Source organism: Protomyctophum parallelum (assembly GCF_964188405.1).
Source record: "Protomyctophum parallelum genome assembly, chromosome: 17".
Classification (NCBI taxonomy): Eukaryota; Metazoa; Chordata; class Actinopteri; order Myctophiformes; family Myctophidae; genus Protomyctophum; species Protomyctophum parallelum.
In genome coordinates, this window is record NC_139719.1 from 6,238,490 (window position 1) to 6,265,121 (window position 26,632).

Below are 26,632 nucleotides of genomic sequence, written 5' to 3' on the forward strand. Positions count from 1 at the left end.
GTACAGGACATCTCCCCGAACGCGTGGGTATGTCCAGATAGTTGCCTCGCGGAGGCCTCTTTGTCCAGTGTCCATTCTGGGTCCGGAAACGGTACTTTTTTGAGCATTGACCCCAGTAGAAGGTCTGCTGCTGTGAATTTTACACCTCTCCCGCTTAGCGGAGAGTGGGGTGTGGTACAGGACATCTCCCAGAACGCGTGGGTATGTCCAGATAGTTGCCTCGCGGAGGCCTCTTTGTCCAGTGTCCATTCTGGGTCTGGAAACGGTACTTTTGTGAGTGTTGACCTCAGTAGAAGGTCTGCTGCTGTGAATGTTACACCTCTCCCGCTTAGCGGAGAGTGGGGTGTGGTACAGGACATCTCCCCGAACGCGTGGGTATGTCCAGATAGTTGCCTCGCGGAGCCGTCTTTTGTCCAGTGTCCATTCTGGGTCCGGAAACTGTACTTTTTTGAGCATTGACCTCAGTAGAAGGTCTGCTGCTGTGAATTTTACACCTCTCCCGCTTAGCGGAGAGTGGGGTGTGGTACAGGACATCTCCCCGAACGCGTGGGTATGTCCAGATAGTTGCCTCGCGGAGGCCTCTTTGTCCAGTGTCCATTCTGGGTCTGGAAACGGTACTTTTGTGAGCATTGACCTCAGTAGAAGGTCTGCTGCTGTGAATTTTACACCTCTCCCGCTTAGCGGAGAGTGGGGTGTGGTACAGGACATCTCCCCGAACGCGTGGGTATGTCCAGATAGTTGCCTCGCGGAGGCCTCTTTGTCCAGTGTCCATTCTGGGTCTGGAAACGGTACTTTTGTGAGCATTGACCTCAGTAGAAGGTCTGCTGCTGTGAATTTTACACCTCTCCCGCTTAGCGGAGAGTGGGGTGTGGTAGAGGACATCTCCCCGAACGCGTGGGTATGTCCAGATAGTTGCCTCGCGGAGCCGTCTTTTGTCCAGTGTCCACTTTATAAAGTCCATGCACTCCAGTGAATAGCATTTATCCATTTAGATAACTTTATTATTATTATTATAATGATTGAATTACTTATTTTTACACAGAAACATAATGTGTGTCTTATAGCATCATTTAAATGCTTAATTTGTAGTTTTAATGTGCAAATTAAACTTATTTTCAATACTCTAGAGGGTACTCTTATTTTGAAGAGATCGTCCACTGGAAAACTTAAATCTGTTCATTAGATCTGCTCACTAGACGCTGCCCTGGAAGGCCTGGTGAGGCGAGGTTACGGGGTGACTGACTGTGTGAACTATGTCAGTGCGCGTGTAAACGAGTTATTACGGGATTATACCGCTGACAAAGATGGCGGCCTCCTTATAGCGTCTTGTTATGTGATTTTTCCATAGAGCTATCGGATTTTTCAGAGTGAGGGTCTTATTCAATGCGGCGCAAAATCTGGTTCTTTTAGCCAACGACGTGGGACTTGGGCAGAGACATCACCGGACCCCGGTATTTATTTTAAATAAGTTGCTAAGCGTCACTAATAGTCTAATACTATTACTAAAGTATACAGACTTGTATATACACATGATTGTGATTGAGCCATAATCTCAACCTGTTTCAGCTAGCTCTGTGTAAACCAGGCGTCATAATAGATTTGTCTGTAATCAGCACTGATTACATTACTTGAAGAATGTGTAATTAACACACACACGCACGCACACATGCACACACAGGTCTAGGGGTCTAGTCTGGCAGTCGCTAGGTTAACATAATCCCTTCATTCATTGTCAGTCAATTGACCCAGTCTGTTTTGCTTGAAAGGCCGGTGGTTTCACAAAAGTTCAAGACAGACAACAGAGACATCAAGGACAAGGTTAGAACAAGGATCTGCTCCAATACAAAGCTTCGGAGTTTATAGTAATTTCTCAATCTCTGTACTTGCACTAGTAGTATAGGTGGCTCACTCCATACTGCAGTGCTATTTGATGTGTAACTTGTTTGTGAATTGCTCACAAGTTACATACTCTTGAACTGTTGTCAACTTGTCTGCCTGTCATTATTTATTGACTGCATTTAAAAGTCTTCCACTACATGTTATCTTAACTCAGTAGCCTACACTGCAAGAGTGGACCAGGTATCAATATCCCTACATGTGCAGTCTACACACATTGACCTTGAATAAGTCCTATTGACAAACTGACCTAAATTGTAACCACTTCAACGTCCCAATTCTAGGACAAACATTCAGCAAAAATTGCAGACCTATATCATAGATAGGCCATTTTAAGCTATAATATTATAGTTAGGCTGCAGAAAAGAGGAGTGGTCTGCGTCCACTGTGCAATATTTTCAATGTTTGATTTTGAAGTAATCCAAGAGTATTTAGATTGCGATTGAAAAAAGGGGCCCACGTGGGGGTTAATCCGTCCCTGTAGTATAAAGACTTAATTGTGACGAAGGCTTTCACTCACTTTCATGTCATATGGGTATTTTATAGCTCACCACTGAATATTGTGTCAGGCTTACATAGGCTAGTTAGATATGTCAGAGACATATAACTATACTACATGTAAGTCTGACATCACAAACTCCATATTCGGACTAGGCTGATCTAAGAGCTCCAGATATGGAGAATTATGTGCTTACATCATGCCAGTGTAGAACTCCATATATGGATATAGAGTAGACGAGTGGTTTATAACTGGCAACTCTGTCAGTTCTAAACACGCAATGAGTATTATTCTGCAGTCATTGTGCATCTATTACACAACTATGCTTCACTACCGTCCTAAACAGTCATTTTGTGCTGCTGCTGCTTGCAGAGCTAACTAATCAGTGTTGACATTCTGATCATTTTGACAGCAGTGCACGGCTCATGTTGACACAGAAACTGCCCCCGTTGCAGAGGGTCTTGGCCCAGGCTGCCAGTCATCTTGCCAGTCAGAAGTATGATGTCATTGTGGTGGGTGGGGGCCATGCTGGTACAGAGGCAGCAGCGGCAGCTGCCAGAGTGGGTGCAGAGACCCTCCTCATCACCCAGAAAATACAGACCATTGGTGAGAGAAGGGGCTTTTGGTATGTGTTTTAGGGGTGAAAAAGTTAGTTGAAATAATTCGTTTAATCGATTATAAATAAAGAATAGATACTTTAATATAATAATCATGTAATTCTCAATCCCTGTTTTGAGCATGTCATTATAGTTGAAAAGTAAAAGAAAAACAGTATTGTTTGATTGTGAACTGCAATTTTAGCTATTTTCATTATTTTTGCGTGTACCGTCTAATATTATAGCCTGGTTAACCACTCTCCCCTGAAAGAGGGAGTGGTTAACCAGGCTAGTTAAAATAGGGTTGAAGGGGTTAACCAGACCAATTGATTGCCGTTTATAAAAAAAATACATTTCTATTTCTATTTTTCTGGCCCCTCTTCCCCCAGGTGCCCTGTCCTGTAACCCCTCTCTGGGAGGCGTAGGGAAGGGTCATTTGGTCAAAGAGGTGGATGCATTGGATGGTCTGTGTGGACGAGCGGGAGACTGGGCAGGGATCCATTTCTCCATCCTGAATCGCAGTAAAGGTCCCGCTGTGTGGGGCCCACGCGCTCAGCTGGACCGCGAGCAATACCGCCACTTCATCCAGGTACCACAAGCACAGACATGGCACGAAAGCACACATCAACTATTAAATTAAGATTGGCTTCTCCTGTATAGCTTTTCCTCTGTCTCCATTGAATGATCACTCTCTTCTCTCAGTCGGAGCTTCTGTCCACCCCCAGGCTGACGGTTGTGGAGGGTTCGGTAGAGGAGTTGCTGACAACTGAACCAAACCCAGATGAGGCCGGGCATCACAGAGTTATTGGGATACGTCTAGGTAAGGAGCTCAACACACAACATCCATCATAACTTCAATGTTGTCCAATCAGTTTTTAACTAATGTCATTCAGTTCAGTTTTTATGTTATGTATGTGGAGTTTATTTTTATTTTTATTGCTTCTCATTTGTCTCATTTGAGGTTAAACCGCATAACCCACGTGGCTTTTTCTTTGACTAGCATTGTTTCCGGTTCATTGCATGTTCTCGATCGCCTACGAGCATGACTTAACTTAACACTCAGGAATTGACAGGTATTTTATCGGTCCTCCTCAGTGGACAGAAGCTACCCCATCTTAGCCAGCTCAGTGGTACTTACCACTGGCACATTCCTGTCTGGTTCCCTATTCATGGGTCAAACCACATCGCCGGGGGGGAGAATTGGAGACCCCCCATCGGGCGCCGGGCTATCCCACACGCTGCGGGAAAAGTTGGCGCTGAAGGTGGGCAGGCTACGAACCGGTACACCCCCAAGGATTGTGAAGGACTCTGTAGACTTCTCCCTGGCCCAGGTTCAAGCCCCTGACAAGCAGCCCACCCCGTTCAGCTTCATGAACTCTCACACACGCTGCAAGGTGAGATAATGCAAAACACTGCCTCTGAAGTTGACTCTAGAAGAACTCAAACCCCTCTGAAATGAACCATACTCAGTCTCTCAGACGTTCTCTGGAAGTGGTCGGAGTATGGTCTGAAAACACCCCAAATGATTCCTCAAAACAGTAATGACCAATTTAGGAGAAAACATGTTATAAGCGGTTTCCAGTCTGTAAAAATATTGCATTGTAAAGCAATGACTTAACGGACCACTACACCACTTTTAAACCTATCTTCATATAACGGGTCCTCACTAATAATCATGATAAAATGGCACAATATTTTTCTACTCAGTCTGTGTCTCATAGGAGGGCTGTGGGCAGTTCAGAAACCCGTCCACCAGTGACATCATCGTTAGGCAGATTTTTTTAAAACAAGATTTTTTTTACAAAAATGTTTACATTTGTATTATCGTGGGAACGATGGCTTCCATTTTTGCATTGCAACTTTTCAGAACAAGAAAGCCAGAAGTTTCTGTCACTGGTGGACGGGTTTCTGAACTGCCTACAGCCCTCCTATGAGACAGACTGAGTAGGGAAAAAATGTGCCATTTATCATGATTATTAGTGAGGACCTATTATATGAAGATAGGTTGAAAATTGGTGAAGTATATATAATATAATACTTCACCAAATATATAATATTTATGCCAGTGGCGTATCCAGGAATTACGTTTTGGCCAGGCAAGATATGTTAATTGTCGTCTCCCCGCGCACAATCGTAGCACTAAAGGTTTTCAAAGAGATATACCTGCCAGACGAGTGGGATACAAAGGCTGAAAGGCATGCATTTACATTCCAATGGGTGATTGAGGGTCGCGCTCTACTGCAACGGCCAATCAGCTGTCCATTTTAATAGTTCTCAGGTCTTGTTTTTGTCCTCTTTTTTTCTCATTATATGGATTTTGGCCAGGCCAGAAATGGATTTGGACAGGCCTACCCTCGCCTTATTGTAGATACGCCTCTGATTTAGGCTATAAATAATTTTGTGTTGCTGTTACTTCATTGCAAATGATGAATGCTAAATGATATGCTTTCTATTCTATTCTATGCTAACTCCTGTGCAGCCCGAAGAGCAACTTCCCTGCTATCTGACCTACACCACCCCAGGAGTGGAGAAAGTAGTGACAGAGAGTCTGCATCTCAACTGTCACATAAAGGAAGATGCCAAGGGCCCCCGGTATGTACTGTATGCACACACATACACACACCGACCTCCATCTCAAAATAATTTGTTCCAGGGTCCTTACGTTCGCTGGGAAAGAACATATTCAAAGATTTGCACACGTTTTCGCGATTTTTCAAAAATAGCAGATCTACAAGCTCATAGATCTGCTATTTCTCAATAGCTAAAGTTGCCTGATGCCTGAAGGTCTTTGACCGAAACGTTGCCTAAAAAAAGTTCGTATTGCAAGTGCAGACGGTGTGCGGGTCTTTGTGCACTTTGTGTGCATTTTACATTGAGCCCTGCCTACCTACACACCCGTCTCAGAGCATATAGGTGTGCATGATAATACTTTGTTGCCTAATAGCTAAAGTTTTAAATAATGGTTAAAGTCGGTCAAAGCTACGGTGACACAGATGCATTCCAAGTCTTAATGGGTCAAGTGGTTAAATTGCAGTGTATTCAGTAAAATGATTGATCTGGGTCTCCAGGTACTGCCCCTCCATCGAGTCACGGGTGATGCGGTTTCCTGGGCGACGGCACCAGGTGTGGCTGGAGCCAGAGGGCTTGAACTCTGACCTTATATATCCTCAGGGTCTGTCTATGACCATGCCGCCTGACATACAGCTACGCCTCATCAGAGAGATCCCACCTCTGCACAGGGCCGAAATCCATACACCTGGTACGCTACCTGAACGTTAATGTATTCATAAAAAAAATTAAAGCTACAAAGTTAAATAGGTTTGTTATGATTATGAGGGAAATTCAGTTGTCACCACAATCGATATAGTGGAGGTATACTGTGATCTGTAATCTAAGCTTTATATGTATCGTCTGTTTCCCTCTCCTGACAGAGTGGTAATTGCCAATTAAAAAACTATTAACATTTGCATTGGTGCTTGTGGTTAAGAGTGCCGCCCTGAGATTTATGAGGTTGGGTTTCGATTCCCCGGGCCGGGTCATACCACATGGCTCAGAAGGCTTACTTACTTACTTTACATATCTTATCCAAATCCTGGATTGCAGCTTTAAACTGGATTAATTACGGTAGTTATTAATGAACATGGATAAAAAAACGAAACAGTCCGTTAACCCTATCTCAGTGATATATATACCGGCTCAAGTCAAATATCTTCTAGTCAAATACCCCACAGGCAACATGTTGTCACTTGATAGCCTTTACATGTGATCAACCCTATTCCGTTTGTTTTTGTTGTCGTCCAGGTTATGGAGTGCAGTATGACTTTGTGTGCCCAACCCAGCTGACCCCTGCACTGCAGGTGAAAAGAACCCAGGGTCTCTTCCTAGCTGGACAGATCAATGGAACCACAGGATATGAGGAGGCTGCAGCACAGGTCCGTTTTCATTTCTCTCAGGGAAGGCATGTACTTGCCAACAGACCCCCCCACTTGAAAATAGTTTGCCAGGGTCAGAAATCTTCAATTGTTTTCAGAAATAACCGATATACAACGCATTGTGAGATTGTGGATCAACTATTTTCAGATAAAATAGGGCTGAAGTGCTTAAACTGTTCCTAATTTCACTGGGGACCCTCTGGGGCTCCCTAAACCCCACTTTGAGAACCAGTGAATTATTTAATTCCAAAAAAGAACCCCTTTTGTCCTTTCCATCCAGGGCTTGTGGGCAGGAGTGAACGCTGGCCGTTCTGCCCTCTGTCTTCCCCCGGTCACACTGTCTCGAACCGAGAGCTATATTGGGGTTCTTATCGACGACCTGGTGAGTCGAGGAGTTACAGAACCATACCGTATGTTCACCAGCCGGGCCGAGTTTAGGACCTCGCTGAGGCCAGATAACGCCGACCTCCGGCTCACCCTAAAAGGTAAAGCATAGCGCGACTCACATGTCCCTTTTGACCGTGCGTGTGCGCACTGCGCAGGAAGGGATGTTGATGCTCAATTTACAACTGCATCATGAAAGCCGTGGCAACAGCTGTGTTCTTTGTCCTCTGTCAGGGTTTGAGGATGTGGGATGCGTGTCCTCCTGGCGCCACCAGGAGGCTGTGAGAGTAAGGGACGGTCTCAAGGACGCATTTGTGGCCCTCCAGTCACTGGCTATGTCTGCCCTCCGCTGGAAGGAGAAGCTAGGCAATGTCGGTATCAGTGACACCAAGAGCGGCATTATGAAGTGAGTGACAAATCTTTCAAATTGCCTCTGTATTGCAGTTCCCATGAAAGTAAACCACAGCTCAGCCACCAGCTAAATGCTGATGGTACAGGCTGGTGGATCGCCAAGATTAGAGTGCATACCCCATAAAAAAGGCTATTAGTACTTCCCGGATTTGGATGGTACTGTAGATTAGTCTATTCCACCTGCAATTTTACCAAGCAGTCAGTCAGACTATAATACATCATCTATAGAGTATGCTCACAACATCATCATCATACCCGGGAATGTTATGCGAGAACGCCTACTGAATAAAATAAATAAAGACTTTCTGGCCTTGCCCATACATCCAAACAGAAGTCTTATCTGATTGTGTTAAACAGCGTTAAACTCACTTGATTGATTGATTCTCTCTCTCTTTCAGTGGTTCAGATCTGTTGCAGTACAAAGATGTGTCCTTTGAAATGTTGGCTGACGCCTTCCCAGAGTGCCTTTCTCCTTACGTGGAATTCTCACAAAGGCTCAAGATAGAGGGTAAAGATATATATAATTTAGAGTCACATATTTTGAGACAATTGAATGGGCACTGCAGTTTTGCTGTGGTAGCAAATGAGTGTAATTTTCTACAGCCCTAATTCTTCACTACGATGGAAAATAAATAGTTTGTCACTCACAGTTGTTGGGGAAATTGACATTGTCCTGCAGATTTCTCAATAAGTTGACAACCTATCCTTGCCTTTTGTATAAGCATACTTCCACCACCTTGCGCTCTGAAAACATACATGATGATACACATCTTCTTGTTCTGTGTCATTCAGCTGTGTACAGACCCCACTGTGAACTGCAGAGGAGAGAAATTGAGAGAATTCAGAGAGACGAGAGCATGTCTCTCCCACAAGACTTGGACTACCTATCCCTGAAAGTGTCCCTGTCTCAGGAGGTCCGTGAGATTCTGGACAGGGCTCGACCCAGCACTGTGAGTTTACTCACTTTTTTCTTTTAACTACTTCATCTTTTAAGGCACACTGCTGCGTTTATCGGATCTTTAACAAATGTTTTCCGCCGGTTTTCCGAAAAAACTGTCCAGTCTGCAAGGACATTTAACACATTGTTGTACACCAAATAGCGAAAACACTAGTCTACAAGCTCACAATGTGTTGCAAGCTTGTAAATCTATTTTCACCAAATGGCCGACAATTATCACATACCCAGAATAGGGACGCTGGGGTTTCAGATTCCATTGCTCTTGCATACATTGACTATGGCATATTCCACGGTTTGTCTTTCAGCTTGGAGCCGCTACCCGACTACCTGGGATAACACCCGCTGCCATTGTGAATCTTCTCCGTTACGTCCAGCCAAACCAGAGACAAGCGCACAGAAGAACAAGGAAGGAACAAAAGGAGACAGAGGAGGAGCCGGCACTGTGTGCAAGCAGTGCGTCATTACCTCAGTGAAATTATTACACATGACATGAACAGTGGTTCCTTAAAAAAAAGATTGTATTCTAGAAAATGTATAAAAAATAAGTTAAGGTATATTTAGGAAAATATGTAACATTTTCATTTTGTACAAATGTTGAAATGTTGACTAAAGCGCAGTAACACATTCATGAACAAACATTTGAGAAGTAATTCCTGAATGTACAAGTCCTCAAAACTAAAACAACTGGACCTAACATACTGTATACAAACAATTCCACTAGTGCCCAACTACCTGAACAGTGAATAATTCTAGTAATCCCATCATCATTACAGTGAACAACATGGTGCTCCATGTGACCTTGCTAAGGTCACTGCTCTTACTAGTGGTGTGGCCGTCCAGCTCAGCCACTCCGCTACTGAAGAAACCAAAGGGAAACTTCCAATTAGGCTGAGGTACGCCCCTGGGGGCTTCTGGTAAAACCGTAGTATCAGCAAACCTCACCTCAGTGGTCAGAACCAGAGGGGATGCAATGGAACACTGAAAATAAAGGTTGAATGATATCAATATATTAGGACTTGCATGAAAGAACAAAATTACATTTCATATTCTACTGGCCTTAATAGAGAATATTTTAATAATCAAAGGGTATTTCACCCAAATAGGCACTTCAGATAATCCTTCAGAACAAACGGACAAAATAAACTATTCACCATCGTATATTAGCATTGTATTAAACCAATCTGGGAACCCATCGGTAAAAAGGGAAAAACAGCACCCTCTTTTGGAAATTGTGTAAGTCAACAATCTGTCTCAAGAGACTAGCATCAAACAAATATAATATATAAATTATATAAGCAGCATGTACATATTTAAGCTAAACCATTCACTCAGCAGGAGTGGAGATGTGTGTGCCAGGTGCCTACCTTGACCATATGACAGTGGAAAAGGTATTTGGCCCCCAGAATGTAATTCTGGGGTAAGTTCTGCAGACCCATTCGAGCCCACAGCACTTGAACAGAGAGGGAGCGAGGAAGGAGGCAGCCTGACTCGCATGTGTCCTAAGAGAGGGAACATGTGACAAAAGCAATATTTGTACAGTGATTCTCAACCTTTTTAATCCGTGTTGTTTTTATTTTTTGAGAATGTACTAACGGGTCCATTTGGTTGCATTTCATACACTCTTCTGGGGAGCCCCTGGTACCTCTGGGCGTCCCCAGATACCATGTTGAGAACCATAATTAGGATATACAGACATGTATAGACCTTTACTAATTATATGCTGTAAAACATGGTTATAAGTCATTATCAGGAAAGCAGGTCTTGTCAATTAAAATATAGTGTGCAATTAATTTGCACTGCATTAGTCAAATAAATCCTGAGATATTGTAGTGCAATTTTGGATCTCAGACTATGTGAATCTACCAAACATTTAATACTTTAACATTTTGCATTTCAAAATACTACTGCTGTGCCATACACTACCTGCGAGCTGACTGTACACTGCTGACTGATAACTTGTGTCCATTCTGGCTGGGCTCCTGAGTTCATGGCCATCAGCTCAGGAGTGGCCTGTCCCTGGAGAATGCCATAGACCCGGGATCGCAGCTCAGAACAGTTATTGGACGGGGAACTTACATGGGACACAAGAGAAAGACATAATATAGAAATGAGGGGGAAAAAAGTCAAAATGTACAATGGTGCAGCGACAACATTTGACCTACTCGAAACTATACAACATTCCTTAAACCAGTGGTTCTAAACCATTTTCACGTGAAGGACATTTGGCCACAGACCTCCACCATTTGAGAAGATTTTGTGCCATTAGGTTTGTCTAGCCTGGCTCCAGCCCTGAATCGCTAGCCACGCCAATTAAGAAAATGTGTTCTGGCGATTCAGAATAATAATGAGAGGAAAATTCAGTGTCAGGCTAAAGTTTGTCCACATTTATCGTCATTTTCTAAAATACCTGTACCTGATCTACAACACATTGTGATGCGATGTGTTATGAACTGGTTATGTATATGATATGATATTTTCGAATAGCGAAAGTATAAAGTTGTCCTCATTTTTCAGTCTAGTTTTAGAATGTTTACTAATTTGCAATTTCATCACCAATTTGACTCAAAGTCAGACTGCAAAGAACATCTTTAAACCTCATATAAGAACAGGCCATGACATGCATTTCAAACCGAAATAAACCGACATGACTCTTGACAAAGGGAATGCTGGACAATGCTGCTGCCTCACCTGAAGGTACAGCCAGTGACAGTGTTGTGCGTGAAGAGGATGGGGACTCGAGTGCTGGGATCATGGGAGCACTCTCCTCCCTGTAACATCCCAAGAACAGTAAGCTGATGCTCTGTCAAGGAACGAGTACACTCAGTTTAGACAGTGATAGACGGTCGAATAAGAAGCCACCTTAATATATTAAAGTCTAACTCATGTTGATTAGGTGATGTAATGATGATATAAAACAAACAGAGATAATATGACGTAAATCTTCCCTTCAATGTCAATGGCGTTTTTAAAACAAACATTGAACTAAAAACAAACAGAGCCCCTCAAAAATTCAGTTAACATTGACTTTTTAAATTCTAGTTCATTTCCTGTTTATCGATCACCTAGCAACCCAGACCTTCAATATGGTGAAGAGGGCGATCTAACTTAATCAATAAAAACCCCAAAAGGTTGTAAAAGGCATCTTGCCGCAACCTTACCCACCTTGAACGAACATATGCTGTGTAAAACATGCTAACGTTTTCAGTCTGGGGGAAATTCTTAACCAGACTCCACCAGCTGGAAGAGATGCTTGCTTCACAATCACATTGGTTTCACATTGTGAACTTGTGAATCAATACCGCCCCCATCTGGCAGAGTCAGGTTAGGAAATTCTAGGTTAATTCCCATCTTTTCATGCAGGTTTCCACATTGATAAACAAATATATAAATGTGGTGTCTGAGGCAAGGATACTGGCTGGATAGCTTCGCCAACACGAACAATGACAGGAGACCCCACTTTAAATCCAACTGGACCGACCCCAACGGTTGGTCTTGGTGGACCGAGGCGGGGTGTAGCTAACTGCAGGAGAGAAATTACATCGGTTTAACACAAAATATAAAATATCTTTGAATATATTGATATTAAGGCCACATATTTGAATAAATCCCGAAAGGTCAGAACGTGCAGGTGTGACATAACTACCTGGAACTGCACAGTGTGCGTCTGTGACAGCACTTGATTCACAGCGACCTCTGCTAGGACCATGTTGACTGTTGCATTTGTGATTTCACCGCTCCCTGTGTATCGTATAACAAACTGCACCTGAACAAATGTGAAGGGAAGGTTTAAAAAAAGTTTTAACTGCTTCCTGATGGAACAAATGGAAAGGTAGGAGCGCACACCAGTAGTGGTGAGGTGCTGACCACAGGAGATAATACGTTGACTAAAGAAAAGAGGACGCACAGCTCATAGTCACGATGCTAGAAACTTTAATAAATCAACGTTTCGGCAAGCAGGTTGCCTCCTTCAGGGTATGGTAGGATCTCTCATCATCAAGCTTCCTGATCGAACATAAAGACAACATCTACATTGGTTTATGTGGACAGTCAATAAATGCACTGATCTTGTTTTTGCCCAATTGAGACTGTGGCACATCAACCATTTGTCTTTTAGTGTTTTGGTTATTTTTGCTCTTCAATTGTCCTGAAAGATCAGAGCCTACTGTATGTCCAAGTCCATTTTCTGTCCACGTGATGGACAACCTGAATCTGAGACGCGATTCGTCTTTGGATGGCAGCAGTGCACCCTATTCTATTCCTATGACAAAATGATGACTATCGAAATTAAATAATTACTAATATCTATTCATTCTAAAGATAAATTAGTTCATGGAAGCTGATGTTTGGGGATATGTGTACATTTATGCAAATAATGCGACTTTAATTGACAAGCTATGACAAACAAAGCTAGCTAGGCCAATATTTTCAATAAACAATCAAAATGATCAGGATTTATCCTTCATTACATACAGTTCATAGGTTAACCAGTAAGACGAGGGCGAGAAGCGACCTGAAACAACAGGTCATATGTGGACCTTCTTTGGGGCATTTTCAGGCCGGGTGGGTCGTAAAAAGTGTGCTAATTACTAGTAAGGTCAGGCGTGGCCTCGGGCCAGCCCAGTTAGGGCCTTCATTTTTGGGCCTGTTGAGACCTCTAGTGTTCGCCGGGCCGGCTTACGGGCGCGGGGTGAGGAACATATGGAATGTCAGAACAGGTCGGCTACATATATGGAGATCTAATGGTTTGATGAGGTCAGATCAACATAGTGTCAGTGAGGCCAGATGTAGAGTTGCTGGCCGGCTCCATATATGCAGATCTAGGTGACGATCCAGTCTTCTCCAAGCATGGCTATCCAGGGTTTGACGAGGTCAGTGTTGTGATCTTCATATTATGGAGAAGGCCATATGGAGCATGTCACGAGGTGTGACTGACGGACTGACATGAGGCATGACTGACTGACATGAAATGCAGGTTTTCATAGTAAACTGCGACCTACAGTCGCAATAAATATGCCATATGCAAATGTATCCACTGCACTGAATCCTTGTACTAACCTTTGACACCACATTCAGACAGGAATCATTTTGTAGTCTTGGTGCAGGCCATTTATACTGTGGAGAAACTTGTATCTGAAACGAAACAAACGAGTTTGTGCAGCTAGCATGCACAATGGCATGTCATAATAAAAACCCATATTCATTTAAGCAGAATAAAATATACTCCATTCTTTCAGTGCACTACAGGGCAGAGCCATATTGCAACTAAACGCAGGGTGACAAAGGCTGAATCCTTGGTTGAATTCAAAGAAATAAAAGCCAATGAAATGTTTTCAGAATCTGCAATAATGATTCTCTTACCAGCAAATCTGTTACTTCTGCTGTCTCTGGTACTGGGAGCTGCAAAGAAAACATGAACTGGTTACCATTTGTGCTTTTGCATGTGCAGCACTGAATGGCTTGCATTACAGCATCTACTGTATGCAGAATAACCTGCATGACAGCATGTACTGTATGTAGAATTGCATGCATCAAAATAAATCCTGAAGACCAGAAGTCCGAAACGTGTCCGTGCTGCTGCGGCACATTGCATGCATTTTAAAAGACTATTTTCGTGACTACTGCTGTTCTTTTGATGTACTGTATTGTTTGGAATCTGCATCCGACAGTGATCAAAGTTTCCTTTAGTTGAGCACACTGAGCCTTTGAAGTACCAGAATGGCATGCATGACAGCATGTACATTCTATGGCAGCCTGTACTGTAGGCAGAATGACAAGTATGGCAGCAAGTGGAAACACTGACCTTGATGAGGTTTAGGTCAGAGAAATAGGATTGTGCACCGAGGCTGGGGTCTGAGACACAGGACTGTGGCGTTACCACTCGGGTACAAGACAGGGACGCAGTTCTCAGGAACTCTGGAGGCATGAGTGGGATGGGGGAGGAACAACAAGCAGAGTGCATCATGAGTGAATTTAATCCTGATATTGCTATATCAAATGTAATAATGCGTTCACTTCACACTATGGCAGTTACAAAAGCTACAAACGATAGCCAAGCGTTGGCATGCACGCTGTCATCGTGTCGCTGTTAAAAGTTTTGTACAACATGCAAGTGTACGTCAATAACATGATTATGATTGACACTGCTGTTTTGTAACGTTTGTAGCAGGTGTTAATAGCTACACGCGCATCCGTTTTTCATGTTGCAGAGTTGGAAATAAAATGTGTGTTGTTAAAGTTTGTTGCTTATGCATTAGTCAATGAAGTTACTCTGACGTATTTATACTTGGCTCAGACATGCATCCAGTGTCCATTGCTTGCAACGGTATGAGCCACTGGGAATTTGAGGTATAAGCCTAGAGGCTCACAGCCTGTGTGAGACGTTCCAACTTACGTCAATGAGCCAAGAAGTCAGTCAGGGGTTGACTTACACTTAACATGTATACATTAGGCTTTAGTTTATAAGAACATCATCATTTTAAGATAAGCTGTAAGCCTACTTGCAGGGTTGCGGTTGACACAGGATGAAGATGCCACTCCTGGAGATGGCTGACGAAGAAGACCCCACACAGAGGAATTGGTGAAATAAGTTAGGATGACATCATCAGCCTAAAACATAAAATGGCATCATAATTATATGAACTCCTTCAAATGTAACTTTGGTTGATTATTTCTCCCCTTCAATAATACCAATTGGTATTGTATTTTATATTGTTAATGTTGATTAGTCAGCTTTACAACAAGGTATAACTTGTAAGGATCAGGGAGCACCCCCAAAGCATTTGCCAAAATCTCCCAATATGCTTTTGTTGGTATTCGCTCTTGTTTTGTGTGACCTGGGAGGTGTGTGTGCCAGTTAAGGTTGTGTGACTGGAACCTGAGTATGGGTTCTGCAACTTTGACAGAGATCTGTGATCATCTGTCTGTGGTACTGTCTATGGTTGCTCAGTGAAGCAAGGGTGAGGAACCGGTCTTCTTGGGGTGTTTTCCTGGGATGGCCACTTCCCACGGTCTGTCCTTGACTTCACCAGTCTCACAGAACATTTACAAACCTAAATTTGGAAATGGTACCAGGGCTGCCACCAAATAATTACCGTATGCCACTCTGTGTAACAGAACTGCTTCCACTTGCCCTATTGCACGGGCCTTATCCTGCTGGGACAAACGTGTCATCATTCCATGGTGGCAGTGTTACTGCTTGGACCATACACAACACGACATACCTGCTACCACGTCGCTTAAATATATCCTGGTCTAGATCATTTGAAAATCTCGAAAGAGTTTGCGGTCCACCCATTTTTTCTCTGTGAGCACCTGATCATTCTGCTTTTATTTGGGGCCCAGAGGTTGACAATCACAGTTCTAACTGCCTCTCTCACCCTGTAGAAAGGTCTGGTGTGGAGGGCAGTGGTTATAGGTGGTGGTGAGAAATGGTAGGAGTCCCCTATCGCTGGATACTCAGATAGGGCAGGAAGAGTCTGTGGTACTGTAACATTTCCTGTGGGAACATATACAAGTTGGGAGAAAAGGCAATATGACAACATAGGGGACATGACATTGAAATTGTGGTCAGTATCAGGCTTTATATCACGGCTTTCCACCAGTAGTGTTTACTGTACTGTACCTTGCTTTGCGACACATTTTGAGCTTGCATATAAGCGTACACTGTGATACTGGTGAAGTCGGGCATTCATTTACGGAAAAAAAACAAAAGTTTAAATATGGAGTCAAGCGGTTTGCTTCGAAGACGGCAAACAATGAAATATGCCACTAAGCATCTCACAGGGAGTGTAATGCATCACTGATGGTTATCTCAATCCATTTGATAATGCTACAATGGTAGGACCTCAACTACTGGATTTTCTGTATAAACATTTGTTTATGAAATTGGTTCAGGGCCACATCCCTCAAAGATAATACTGTCTATGATATATTATATTGTTTGCCAATACATTAATCTAATAAACAGTAAACACCACCATAACAATGATGTAGCGTATTTTGCTCATCCCAGATATGATTTACTTGTTTTTAATAGTGTCATACTGATACTTATTAGAATTGTAATACTGTGTGATTAATGTTTTAATAATTGTATACAATTTGTAATGTGTGCTACCTTTTCATTAATCTAAATATATACTCTATTGTCAAATCGTGCTTGCGGGTACCGATATATACTTTTTGTTACGGGCCCCTAAAACCCTTGGGCCAGCACTATCTCTTGACCCTTGTCAGTTTGTTTGTGGGCAAGAAGAGAAGACTTACCTTCAGGTCGAACACAGAACAAGGAGTCGGTGACAGTAATGAGAGAGTCATCCACATTGGCTTTGAACATCAGCCACTTGTCAACGCAAACTCCTGATCTGCAACACAATAGTTATTTGTAATGCTTCATGCTAAAAAGGACTGTGTGCCGTGGATTTTAACACACCAAAGGCTACTTACATGGCTTCCTCTGGACAACCAGTGAAGACAGACCTCAAGTCAGCAATATTGCAATCTTCTACATCACAACAGCAACCGATGTCACAGAAGTCTGGGGTCAAATCGCAGAGGCACACTAAAAGAACATACAGGACATGGCCCGTGTTAGTCAGTGGGTAGCACTGTAGCACAGCTAAAGTTTTTCATAAAACCTACAAGGTAAACAGAGCACAGTGCCATTGGCACAAAAATCAAAACAATACTAGAGAAACGACTTTCTAAGCTTTTAATTTTAAGGACCCCCGGTTTACTATGTATTTAATAGGCCATGGAGCCCCCATAACGAGTGTACAAACATTTGGTTCCATGTGTGCACTCTCAGAGATAAGCATGGCCTTCATTTGGCTGGGGACCCTATGGAACCCACCAATGAACCCTTGGGGTCCCCAGACCACACTTTGAGAACCACTACTGAGTATGTGCATCAGAATGTTATCATGCTTTACCCTCTGTCATCACCACAGGTTGTGCAGTGGCCGTAGATGGAGCTGTAGAATTCTGCACCATAGTGGGAACATGTGATGGAATCGGGTTTGTGCTTGTGGCCACGGTGGAATCAGCCTCTTGGGTTACCATCTCAGTGGTCCCGGTGGCTTCAAAGACCTCCTGTTGTTCTGTAGCCCACCATGGAAAGGAGGTTGTAGAGCTGGACGTTTCACCATCTGCCAGGCTGTTGTCGGTGGTCGTAGGAGATCCTGAAGTCAACTCAGAATCGGTGCCCGCACCACCCAAACGTCCATACAAGACCATAAAAAGAAGCACCGAACACCACAAACGGCAGGCATTCATCTCGTCCAAAGGCGCCTATGTGCAGTGCTGAGGTAGCCTGATTATCAGACTGAAGCTTTGTGACGCTTTCGCGGGGTCTATGGTCTGGATCCAAAGCAAGCTAGTGCTCACTGCTGAGCTAACTAACGTGTTAGCTCCAACATTCTTGCCAATATCATGTTCAAAATTGTTGTAATGCACTTGAGCCAGGGTAAAGAGCGAACAGGTATTTTAAATAGTTTCATTTAAGAAATGGCTCACATCATTGTAATGTTGTGCAAATGTGCTGCAGTTGTCGCTGTTGTTAGCCTGTTAGCTGTTGAGAAGAGACAAGCAAAAGCTTCTATTCGCGTTGCCAAGGAAGCTAATCCGTTTCCATGGTTCTGAGTTACCGTAAATATTGGAGAATTGGGAGAGTACATAATTATAAATGAGCGCAAGTACAATTATTAGTAAATGGCCCTATTTATATTATTATTATTATTATTATTATTATTATTAGGCCTACCTATTTCGAATAAGGTTCGTAAACCAAGGATGAGCATGGAAATAAGACTGAGATGTTTTACTTTTGATTCTGAAGAGCTCGGCCACCGGAAGTCTTATATTGGCTACCTTATATTTGCTGCCTTGACACTGGCCTAACGGGCCGAGAGAGGAAAAAAAAAGTAAAGTAAAGCAACGCTATAGTTACGCTATGATGTTGCTAAGAGCTAAACACATTATTGCTGCTATCACTGAGCGAGTTAACGCGGGTGCGGTAGAAATAATAGAGATAATAGAGAAATATGAAGAGGAACTTCGCCTGGCAAAGGAGGAGATCGACAGACAACGCCAACTATTGACCGCAGCTGTTCCACAACAAACACCACTCAAAGGTATTATGGGGTGATGGGGTCATCCCTATGTTCCCCAGGTTCTATGTTCCCCACTTACCTAGGGTTTAGGGTTAGCGTTAGGTTTCTGGTTTAAAGACTTCAGTGTTTTGTACTATACAATTGTATGTAGGCCTATAAATACAGAACAAAGAATGTTTGTTTTTGCCATCTTTGTTGAAGAATCTGAGCAATATAATGCAATATAGGTTAGGCTACTACGATATCACAGCCATTCCCTATATATTCCACACAACACAAACAGCACTGCACTCACCATGTTTTATATATTGGCTCCACATGGTTACATGCCAGTACACAACACTCAATGTTGTCTCCTGTTTCACATAACACTGAACACTCACAGGGTATAATGCTCAGTAGCCCCTCTCGGAACCCTCCATAAAGCTTTTCTGAAATTTGGATGAGTTTTCAAAAAAATGTCAGAAACTTAAGTAGCATTGGGTTCTGCTTGTAGGGCTAAATGCTCAGGTATGTTTATGACTTATGCCAGTGTTTGTGTCTCCCAGAGGACTTACTTTATGGTTAATCATACTAATTTAAAAAGATTTTAGAATAATCAAGACCAACAACGCAATGTGATGCAGCTTGTAGATCAAAATGTATTTGTACGTATAAGTATAAAACAGCTAATGAGTAATGAAGCTAGCTAATGAATTTAGTCGATTATGAAAAAATAAATGTGTTGATCTTAAACCACTCGTGACCCATTTCTATTTCTTGATTTGTATAATTAATCGATAGTTTCAATCCTAGAAAATGGTTTCTAACTATATATTCCATTATTTGCACTTTCCCCCTAAAGGGCCATTGTCTTGAGAAGCTGTTTCAACATTTTCTCTCGTTTTCTTCTAGATGTACAACGTACAACTCTACAGCTTCACAGAGATGAAGACAAAGAGGAGTCTGACAGCAGTGACTCCCAGTACACAGTGTATCCTGTTTCTATTGCAAGCATCCGGTTTGAAGAGCTCACTGAGTGCCAACAAACGGGCAGGGAAGACAACCTGGCTGACAACATGCCTGTTTGTCATGAGGCAGAGGAGCCAGGAGGGTCAGAAGAGGCTCACTGTAGTTTTTCCCAGATAGATGTAGATCCGATGAGAGAATATGAAGAACCAAAGTCCAGTCCAGGACAGGCTGTAGCCAAAGTGATGATGGATAATCCAGAGATCCAACAGGATGAGGAGATGTCCAGTTCCAGTAATATTGATGACAAGGGTAGTAAGAATACCCAGGATGATACTGAAGAGCTCACTGAGTGCCAACAAACGGGCAGGGAAGACAACCTGGCTGACAACATGCCGGTTTGTCATGAGGCAGAGGAGCCAGGAGGGTCAGAAGAGGCTCACTGTAGTTTTTCCCAAATAGATGTAGATCCGATGAGAGAATATGAAGAACCAAAGTCCAGTCCAGGACAGGCTGTAGCCAAAGTGATGATGGATAATCCAGAGATCCAACAGGAAGAGGAGGATGAGGAGATGTCCAGTTCCAGTAATATTGATGACAAGGGTAGTAAGAATACCCAGGATGATACTGAAGACAATTGCCTTGTCTGTGAGAAAGACTTCTGCTTCTGCAAGCATTGCAGAAGCATGGAAAGGCACATGAAGAGAAAACATCAAAACCACTGTCAGAAAGGGTCCAAGCATCGCAGAAGCATGGCTTGTACATGGATAGATCAGATGAGAGAAGTAGAAACAACGTCCAGTCCCGAAGAGGATGCAGCCAACATGACGGATAATCCAGAGATCCAGCAGGAAGAGGAGCGTGTGTTCAGTTCCAGTAATATTGATAAGTGTAGTAAGAATACTCGGGATGATACTGAAGACCACACAGTGAGTTCAAACTCAAGTCCACGTTTCAAAAATCTGTCCATACCTCTCTACCGCATCCTGTTGACGGAGAACAGCGGTGGAGATTGTGTGCCAAGCAGCCCAGCCCAGCAGATGAGAGACAGAAGCATGAACAGACACAGAGAAGATGGAGAACCAAAGTCCAGTCCAGGACAGGCTGTAGCCAAAGTGATGATGGATAATCCAGAGATCCAACAGGAAGAGGAAGATGAGATGTCCAGTTCCAGTAATATTGATGACAAGGGTAGTAAGAATACCCAGGATGATACTGAAGAGCTCACTGAGTGCCAACAAACGGGCAGGGAAGACAACCTGGCTGACAACATGCCGGTTTGTCATGAGGCAGAGGAGCCAGGAGGGTCAGAAGAGGCTCACTGTAGTTTTTCCCAGATAGATGTAGATCCGATGAGAGAATATGAAGAACCAAAGTCCAGTCCAGGACAGGCTGTAGCCAACGTGATAATGGATAATCCAGAGATCCAACAGGAAGAGGAGGATGAGGAGATGTCCAGCTCCAGTAATATTGATGACAAGGGTAGTAAGAATACCCAGGATGATACTGAAGACAATTGCCTTGTCTGTGAGAAAGACTTCTGCTTCTGCAAGCATTGCAGAAGCATGGAAAGGCACATGAAGAGAAAACATCAAAACCACTGTCCGAAAGGGTCCAAGCATCGCAGAAGCATGGCTTGTACATGGATAGATCAGATGAGAGAAGTAGAAACAACGTCCAGTCCCGAAGAGGATGCAGCCAACATGACGGATAATCCAGAGATCCAGCAGGAAGAGGAGCGTGTGTTCAGTTCCAGTAATATTGATAAGTGTAGTAAGAATACTCGGGATGATACTGAAGACCACACAATGAGTTCAAACTCAAGTCCATGTTTCAAAAATCTGTCCATACCTCTCTACCGCATCCTGTTGACGGAGAACAGCGGTGGAGATTGCGTGCCAAGCAGCCCAGCCCAGCAGATGAGAGACAGAAGCATGAACAGACACAGAGAAGATGGAGAACCAAAGTCCAGTCCAGGAAACGTGACGGATAATCCAGAGATCCAGCCGAAAGAGGGGATGTCCAGTTCCAGTAATATCGACGATAAATGTAGTCCGAATACCCAGGCTGAAGATCACGTAATGAGTTCAACCCAACATCAAGGCCAGTATTCTTGCCATGTCTGTGAGAAAGAGTTCAAGCATAAAAAAAGCATGAACAGGCACATGAAGAACAAACACCGTCTCACCATCAAACCCCAGTATTATTGCCATGTCTGTGGGGATGGGTTTGAGTTTTTCAAAAACATGAAAAAGCACGTTAAGAGGCATCATCGTCATCCGGCTCCGAAACCAGTTTTATTGAGACGTCAAATGAGAGGCAAATGAGCACATACCTAAATGTTATATTTTTGGTTAAGTTTGCTCACAGAAAAATGACTTTGAAACACATGAAACTTCATAGAAATCATCAAGTTGTTTGGTCTGCTGAAAATGTTTTGACCAGCATGGACGTCAGCGTTATCGCATGATTTGGCACACAAATGTGTTATCTTTTTACACAAAAAAATATATACAGAAGTTTGTGTACACATTATGTATGTACATTTATTTGAGTACTATCCCAAAATAAGTGTGCACCCCTGCTTATAATGTACATGGTATGAGCATATTGTACCGTATTTAGTTCTGTGTAATGCACCTACATCTTTAGTTGCTTAAATACAAACATAATTTCAGTAGTAACAGTACATATTGGTCTGTCTGCTTCCTTTGATAGTCATAGTAACACTATGTATAGCTGACATTTTCTTTATTTTTCTTCCTCCCAATTTGATTTCCATTTGAACAATTTAATTTAAAGTGTACAGTATTTCACACATTGAAGTGTTTGAGTTTGTCATTCCTTAATAAGTCAAAGTTGTTAAAACGCAACAAGCAGCCTGTGGTCTACAACAGGAGATAATGCATATGGTCATGGAAACTTGACCATATGCCGTATGGAAGCTTAAATTGTAGTAATATGCTCTTGTCAAGGGGCTTAGCCAAATACATTGCACAGTTTTTTATTTTAACAAAACATTTGAGTCATCAGTATGAACAAATTGAAATGTCGATCCCATCATAAATAAAAAACATTCAAAGAAATCGTGATCTGATCAATGACATTGAAGTATTATTTAACCGCACATTAGGGGTTTGTGAAATGTATCAGACACGTCTCTAGCCAAGACTATTTTGTTCAACTTGAAGATAAGACAAAGAAATTAAAGAAAAATGTGCCAGTAGCTTATACAATCTAATACAGACAACGCATTGTTTTGATATGACTTGCAAACCAACTTCTGGAGAACTCGATCTACCTTTGCAGAACACAATAAAAAAAAAGCTTGTGCAATGTTTTTTATATATTCAAAAATACATTTAGGTCTTACCTGCAGCCCAGTTACAGTGCCACAATTTTTGTATTTGTCCAGTTTATGATGTGCAATGGTGTATCAACTTAATTTATTTTATTATTTTACTTGTCTATAAAGCTCTCAATGGTCTCGCACCTCTCTACCTACTTGACTGCCTGCCTAAATATGTCCCAAACCGGCCCCTAAGGTCTTCCACTGCTGGCCTGCTCGCTTTGTCTAAAGAAATAGCAACTAAAAAATACGGGGAAGCAGCTTTTTGCTTCTACCGGCCGTCGGCATGGAACAAGCTCCCACTGTACCTTCGTCAGGCAGCCTCTGTAGACATTTTTAAAGCTCAGCTTAAGACCCACCTCTATTGCTTTTAAGTGATCTTTATTATTATTATTATTTTTTTTATTATGCTTGTTTTTAATGTCGTTGCCTTATTTTATAGTTTTGTTTTGCTTTTATCTTTTCTGCTCTGTAAAGCACTTTGAGCTACATTTATGTATGAAAGGTGCTATATAAATAAAGTTTATTATTATTATTAACTTTGTATTTAGGGTTTCTTCCTGGAGGCTGAACCCTTGACAGTCAAACGGGCCAATGAAACTAACAGTAATATAGTGACATCACACTATCAGCCCCTCCCCCTTTATCATGCAACTACAGCTGTGGGTGCAGCTTCAGTTCAGGTGGATCACCACCCATCAGGCATACTTAATGAACTGGTGGCCCACATAAAAACATTTTAACAAATACTGTACACCTTTTTGAAAAAGATATACCTCCTTATATAACAATAAGACCTGATGATCATGTTTTAGGGTGGAAAAAAATCACGGCACTCCATCTTCAATATAGTCGTTTTGGGGGCATTTGTCACAGATGGAGCCATTCTCTTAAACATTTACTGTACTACTGCACAACATCTACAAGCTCATAATGAATCACATCGCAAGCTTGTGATCTCCTGTTTTAGATATTTCAGTCTACATTTCCCAAAAAGAAATGCATTTATTTAATTCAGTCTGACCAGATGCAGGAAAAAATATATATCTCCACTGGCGATAAAACATGACCAAAAGGGGCCATATCAAAAGCAGACATTAAGGCCTGGGCCGTGGCTCAGCGGTCCAGGCACCTTGACCCGTAGCCCGAATCTGGCAGTGTGCTGCGGGCTCGACTCCCGATCCCGACAGGCGTCGGCCTTTACTGCATGTCACCCCCCCCATCTCTCTCCCCCATTTCCTGTCAGCCTACTGTCTGTCCCTCTATAAAAAATATAAAATAAAGGCGAAAGCAAAAAAAAATAAGAAAGCAGACATGATTCCCCGGCACCACATTTCCCAGCTAATCGAAACCTGCCCATTCTAACTAATAAGGGACCGAGGCCACAGAAGGCCTTTTTCGAGCTGCCAGGACCTTTCTGTCATGCTTTTCTATGGAAGTCAAGATGCATTGTTGCGCTCCTCTTCCTAGCGCCGTGGTTCATATTTCATAATTTCAGTGCTGTGTTTTTGAGTGGTGCAACCATAGGGTGCACTCTGGACAGTATCTGTGCTCCCTCTGCTGCTTAAAGGAGAATTCCATACTAAAAGGCTTTCTTACCTTTCTTTGTAGTTGTTACGTCTCCACCAAAGAGGTCCAGGTGTTATTTTGTGCAAAAGCTCCTTATTGGCTATTTCCCCTACCATAAGCCCTACATGAATTGCATTGAATGGAATGGGAATTGAATGGGGCTATGGGGTGTTGTGCTAATTCGCTTATTTCCATCGCTCAAAATTATAATTTCTTTGTATATATCCTCTCTTCATAATGTAAATAATATCCCAAGCGGCACACTTTACTACTTCTTTCGATGGAAATAAGCGAACTAGCATAACACCCCATAGCCCCATTCAATTCCCATTCAATGCAATGCTATTCATTGAGGGCTTATGGTAGGGAAAATAGCCAATAAGGAGTTTTTGCACAAAAAAACACCTGGACCTCTTTGGTGGGGACGTAACGACTACAAAGAAAGGTAAGAAAGATAAGAAAGCATTCTAGCATGGAATTCTCCTTTAACTTTTCTGTGGACATGGCCCCTAATATGGCACCCAGGGGGCAGCTGGCAGTAAAGGTCTCAGGGTCACTTTGTTATTTTAGATTATTAAGCCAACGCATGTCTTCAACACCCAAGCTGCATCCATATTTGATTCACAATTTGCTATCAATTTGAAGTTTCACAGCACATTCACATTGCTTGTGCTCTTGCTCTGCAACATGCAGAATTCAGAAAAGAAAATGAATAGTACTAGTTCAAAAGAAGTGCGCATGAGAGTACATGCACGAGTAGACAAGTATTATTGTAGTAGCAGCATAAGAAATAATAAAATATCTCTGTAATATCTCCTCTAGTAAGGATCTGTGCCTTACATTTGCTCATTGTGAGGCAACCTGAGCTACCAGGACAGGTTCACAGTAAACCAACCTGAGCTACCAGGACAGGTTCACAGTAAACCAACCTGAGGTACCAGGACAGGTTCACAGTAAACCAACCTGAGGTACCAGGACAGGTTCACAGTAAACCAACCTGAGGTACCAGGACAGGTTCACAGTAAACCAACCTGAGGTACCAGGACAGGTTCACAGTAAACCAACCTGAGGTACCAGGACAGGTTCACAGTAAACCAACCTGAGGTACCAGGACAGGTTCACAGTAAACCAACCTGAGGTACCAGGACAGGTTCACAGTAAACCAACCTGAGGTACCAGGACAGGTTCACAGTAAACCAACCTGAGGTACCAGGACAGGTTCACAGCAAACCAACCTGAGGTACCAGGACAGGTTCACAGTAAACCAACCTGAGGTACCAGGACAGGTTCACAGTAAACCAACCTGAGGTACCAGGACAGGTTCACAGCAAACCAACCTGAGGTACCAGGACAGGTTCACAGCAAACCAACCTGAGGTACCAGGACAGGTTCACAGTAAACCAACCTGAGGTACCAGGACAGGTTCACAGTAAACCAACCTGAGCTACCAGGACAGGTTCACAGTAAACCAACCTGAGGTACCAGGACAGGTTCACAGCAAACCAACCTGAGGTACCAGGACAGGTTCACAGTAAACCAACCTGAGGTACCAGGACAGGTTCACAGCAAACCAACCTGAGGTACCAGGACAGGTTCACAGTAAACCAACCTGAGGTACCAGGACAGGTTCACAGTAAACCAACCTGGGGTACCAGGACAGGTTCACAGTAAACCAACCTGAGGTACCAGGACAGGTTCACAGCAAACCAACCTGAGCTACCAGGACAGGTTCACAGTGAACCAACCTGAGGTACCAGGACAGGTTCACAGTAAACCAACCTGAGGTACCAGGACAGGTTCACAGTAAACCAACCTGAGGTACCAGGACAGGTTCACAGTAAACCAACCTGAGGTACCAGGACAGGTTCACAGTAAACCAACCTGAGCTACCAGGACAGGTTCACAGTAAACCAACCTGAGGTACCAGGACAGGTTCACAGCAAACCAACCTGAGGTACCAGGACAGGTTCACAGTAAACCA

At 42.9% G+C, this 26,632-nt stretch overlaps 3 protein-coding genes across 4 annotated transcripts; 2 read left to right on the forward strand and 1 right to left on the reverse strand.

The window, feature by feature from the left end:
- The first annotated feature begins 1,305 nt into the window (after nt 1–1,305).
- On the forward strand, nt 1,306–9,300 carry mto1 (mitochondrial tRNA translation optimization 1). Of its 2 annotated transcripts, none has more exons than XM_083786883.1 (13): nt 1,306–1,451; nt 2,808–3,001; nt 3,381–3,580; nt 3,694–3,811; nt 4,087–4,385; nt 5,471–5,583; nt 6,060–6,250; nt 6,793–6,923; nt 7,204–7,408; nt 7,542–7,713; nt 8,117–8,226; nt 8,511–8,668; nt 8,982–9,299. In XM_083786883.1, the coding sequence occupies exons 2-13, from the start codon at nt 2,821–2,823 to the stop codon at nt 9,147–9,149; spliced, it is 2,046 nt and encodes a 681-aa protein (XP_083643009.1). In that variant the 5' UTR covers nt 1,306–1,451; nt 2,808–2,820; the 3' UTR covers nt 9,150–9,299. The 2 variants fall into 2 exon arrangements, with proteins under 2 accessions (XP_083643009.1, XP_083643010.1); XM_083786884.1 differs by having other exon boundaries at nt 1,312–1,451; nt 2,811–3,001; nt 8,982–9,300.
- Nucleotides 9,185–18,252, reverse strand: LOC310874182 (tectonic-3-like). Its single transcript, XM_083786885.1, has 14 exons — nt 17,607–18,252; nt 17,122–17,236; nt 16,942–17,039; nt 16,053–16,171; nt 15,174–15,282; nt 14,477–14,589; nt 14,035–14,073; nt 13,732–13,806; nt 12,320–12,439; nt 12,089–12,196; nt 11,365–11,468; nt 10,600–10,747; nt 10,041–10,175; nt 9,185–9,654 (listed from the first exon to the last, which is right to left on the reverse strand). Exons 1-14 carry the CDS (start codon nt 17,947–17,949, stop codon nt 9,394–9,396), a joined length of 1,887 nt encoding a protein of 628 aa, XP_083643011.1. The 5' UTR covers nt 17,950–18,252; the 3' UTR covers nt 9,185–9,393.
- A 1,881-nt stretch (nt 18,253–20,133) lies between these two features.
- LOC310874458 (uncharacterized protein) lies at nt 20,134–22,418 on the forward strand. Its single transcript, XM_083787266.1, has 2 exons — nt 20,134–22,091; nt 22,137–22,418. Exon 1 carries the CDS (start codon nt 20,207–20,209, stop codon nt 22,058–22,060), a length of 1,854 nt encoding a protein of 617 aa, XP_083643392.1. The 5' UTR covers nt 20,134–20,206; the 3' UTR covers nt 22,061–22,091; nt 22,137–22,418.
- Nucleotides 22,419–26,632: the final 4,214 nt, after the last annotated feature.

Bases quoted from the DNA above. Each gene is read 5' to 3' on its own strand.
- mto1 (XM_083786883.1), top strand. From the start codon at position 2,821: ATGTTGACACAGAAACTGCCCCCGTTGCAGAGGGTCTTGGCCCAGGCT. The intron at 3,002-3,380 runs GTGAGAGAAGGG...CTCTTCCCCCAG, and splicing joins CCAGAAAATACAGACCATTG to GTGCCCTGTCCTGTAACCCC. The intron at 8,669-8,981 runs GTGAGTTTACTC...TTTGTCTTTCAG, and splicing joins ACAGGGCTCGACCCAGCACT to CTTGGAGCCGCTACCCGACT.
- LOC310874182 (XM_083786885.1), bottom strand. From the start codon at position 17,949: ATGAATGCCTGCCGTTTGTGGTGTTCGGTGCTTCTTTTTATGGTCTTG. The intron at 12,440-13,731 runs GTTAGTACAAGG...ACATTTGTTCAG, and splicing joins GTCTGAATGTGGTGTCAAAG to GTGCAGTTTGTTATACGATA. The intron at 10,748-11,364 runs GTGAGGCAGCAG...GTCCCATGTAAG, and splicing joins GTCACTGGCTGTACCTTCAG to TTCCCCGTCCAATAACTGTT.
- LOC310874458 (XM_083787266.1), top strand. From the start codon at position 20,207: ATGAGAGAATATGAAGAACCAAAGTCCAGTCCAGGACAGGCTGTAGCC.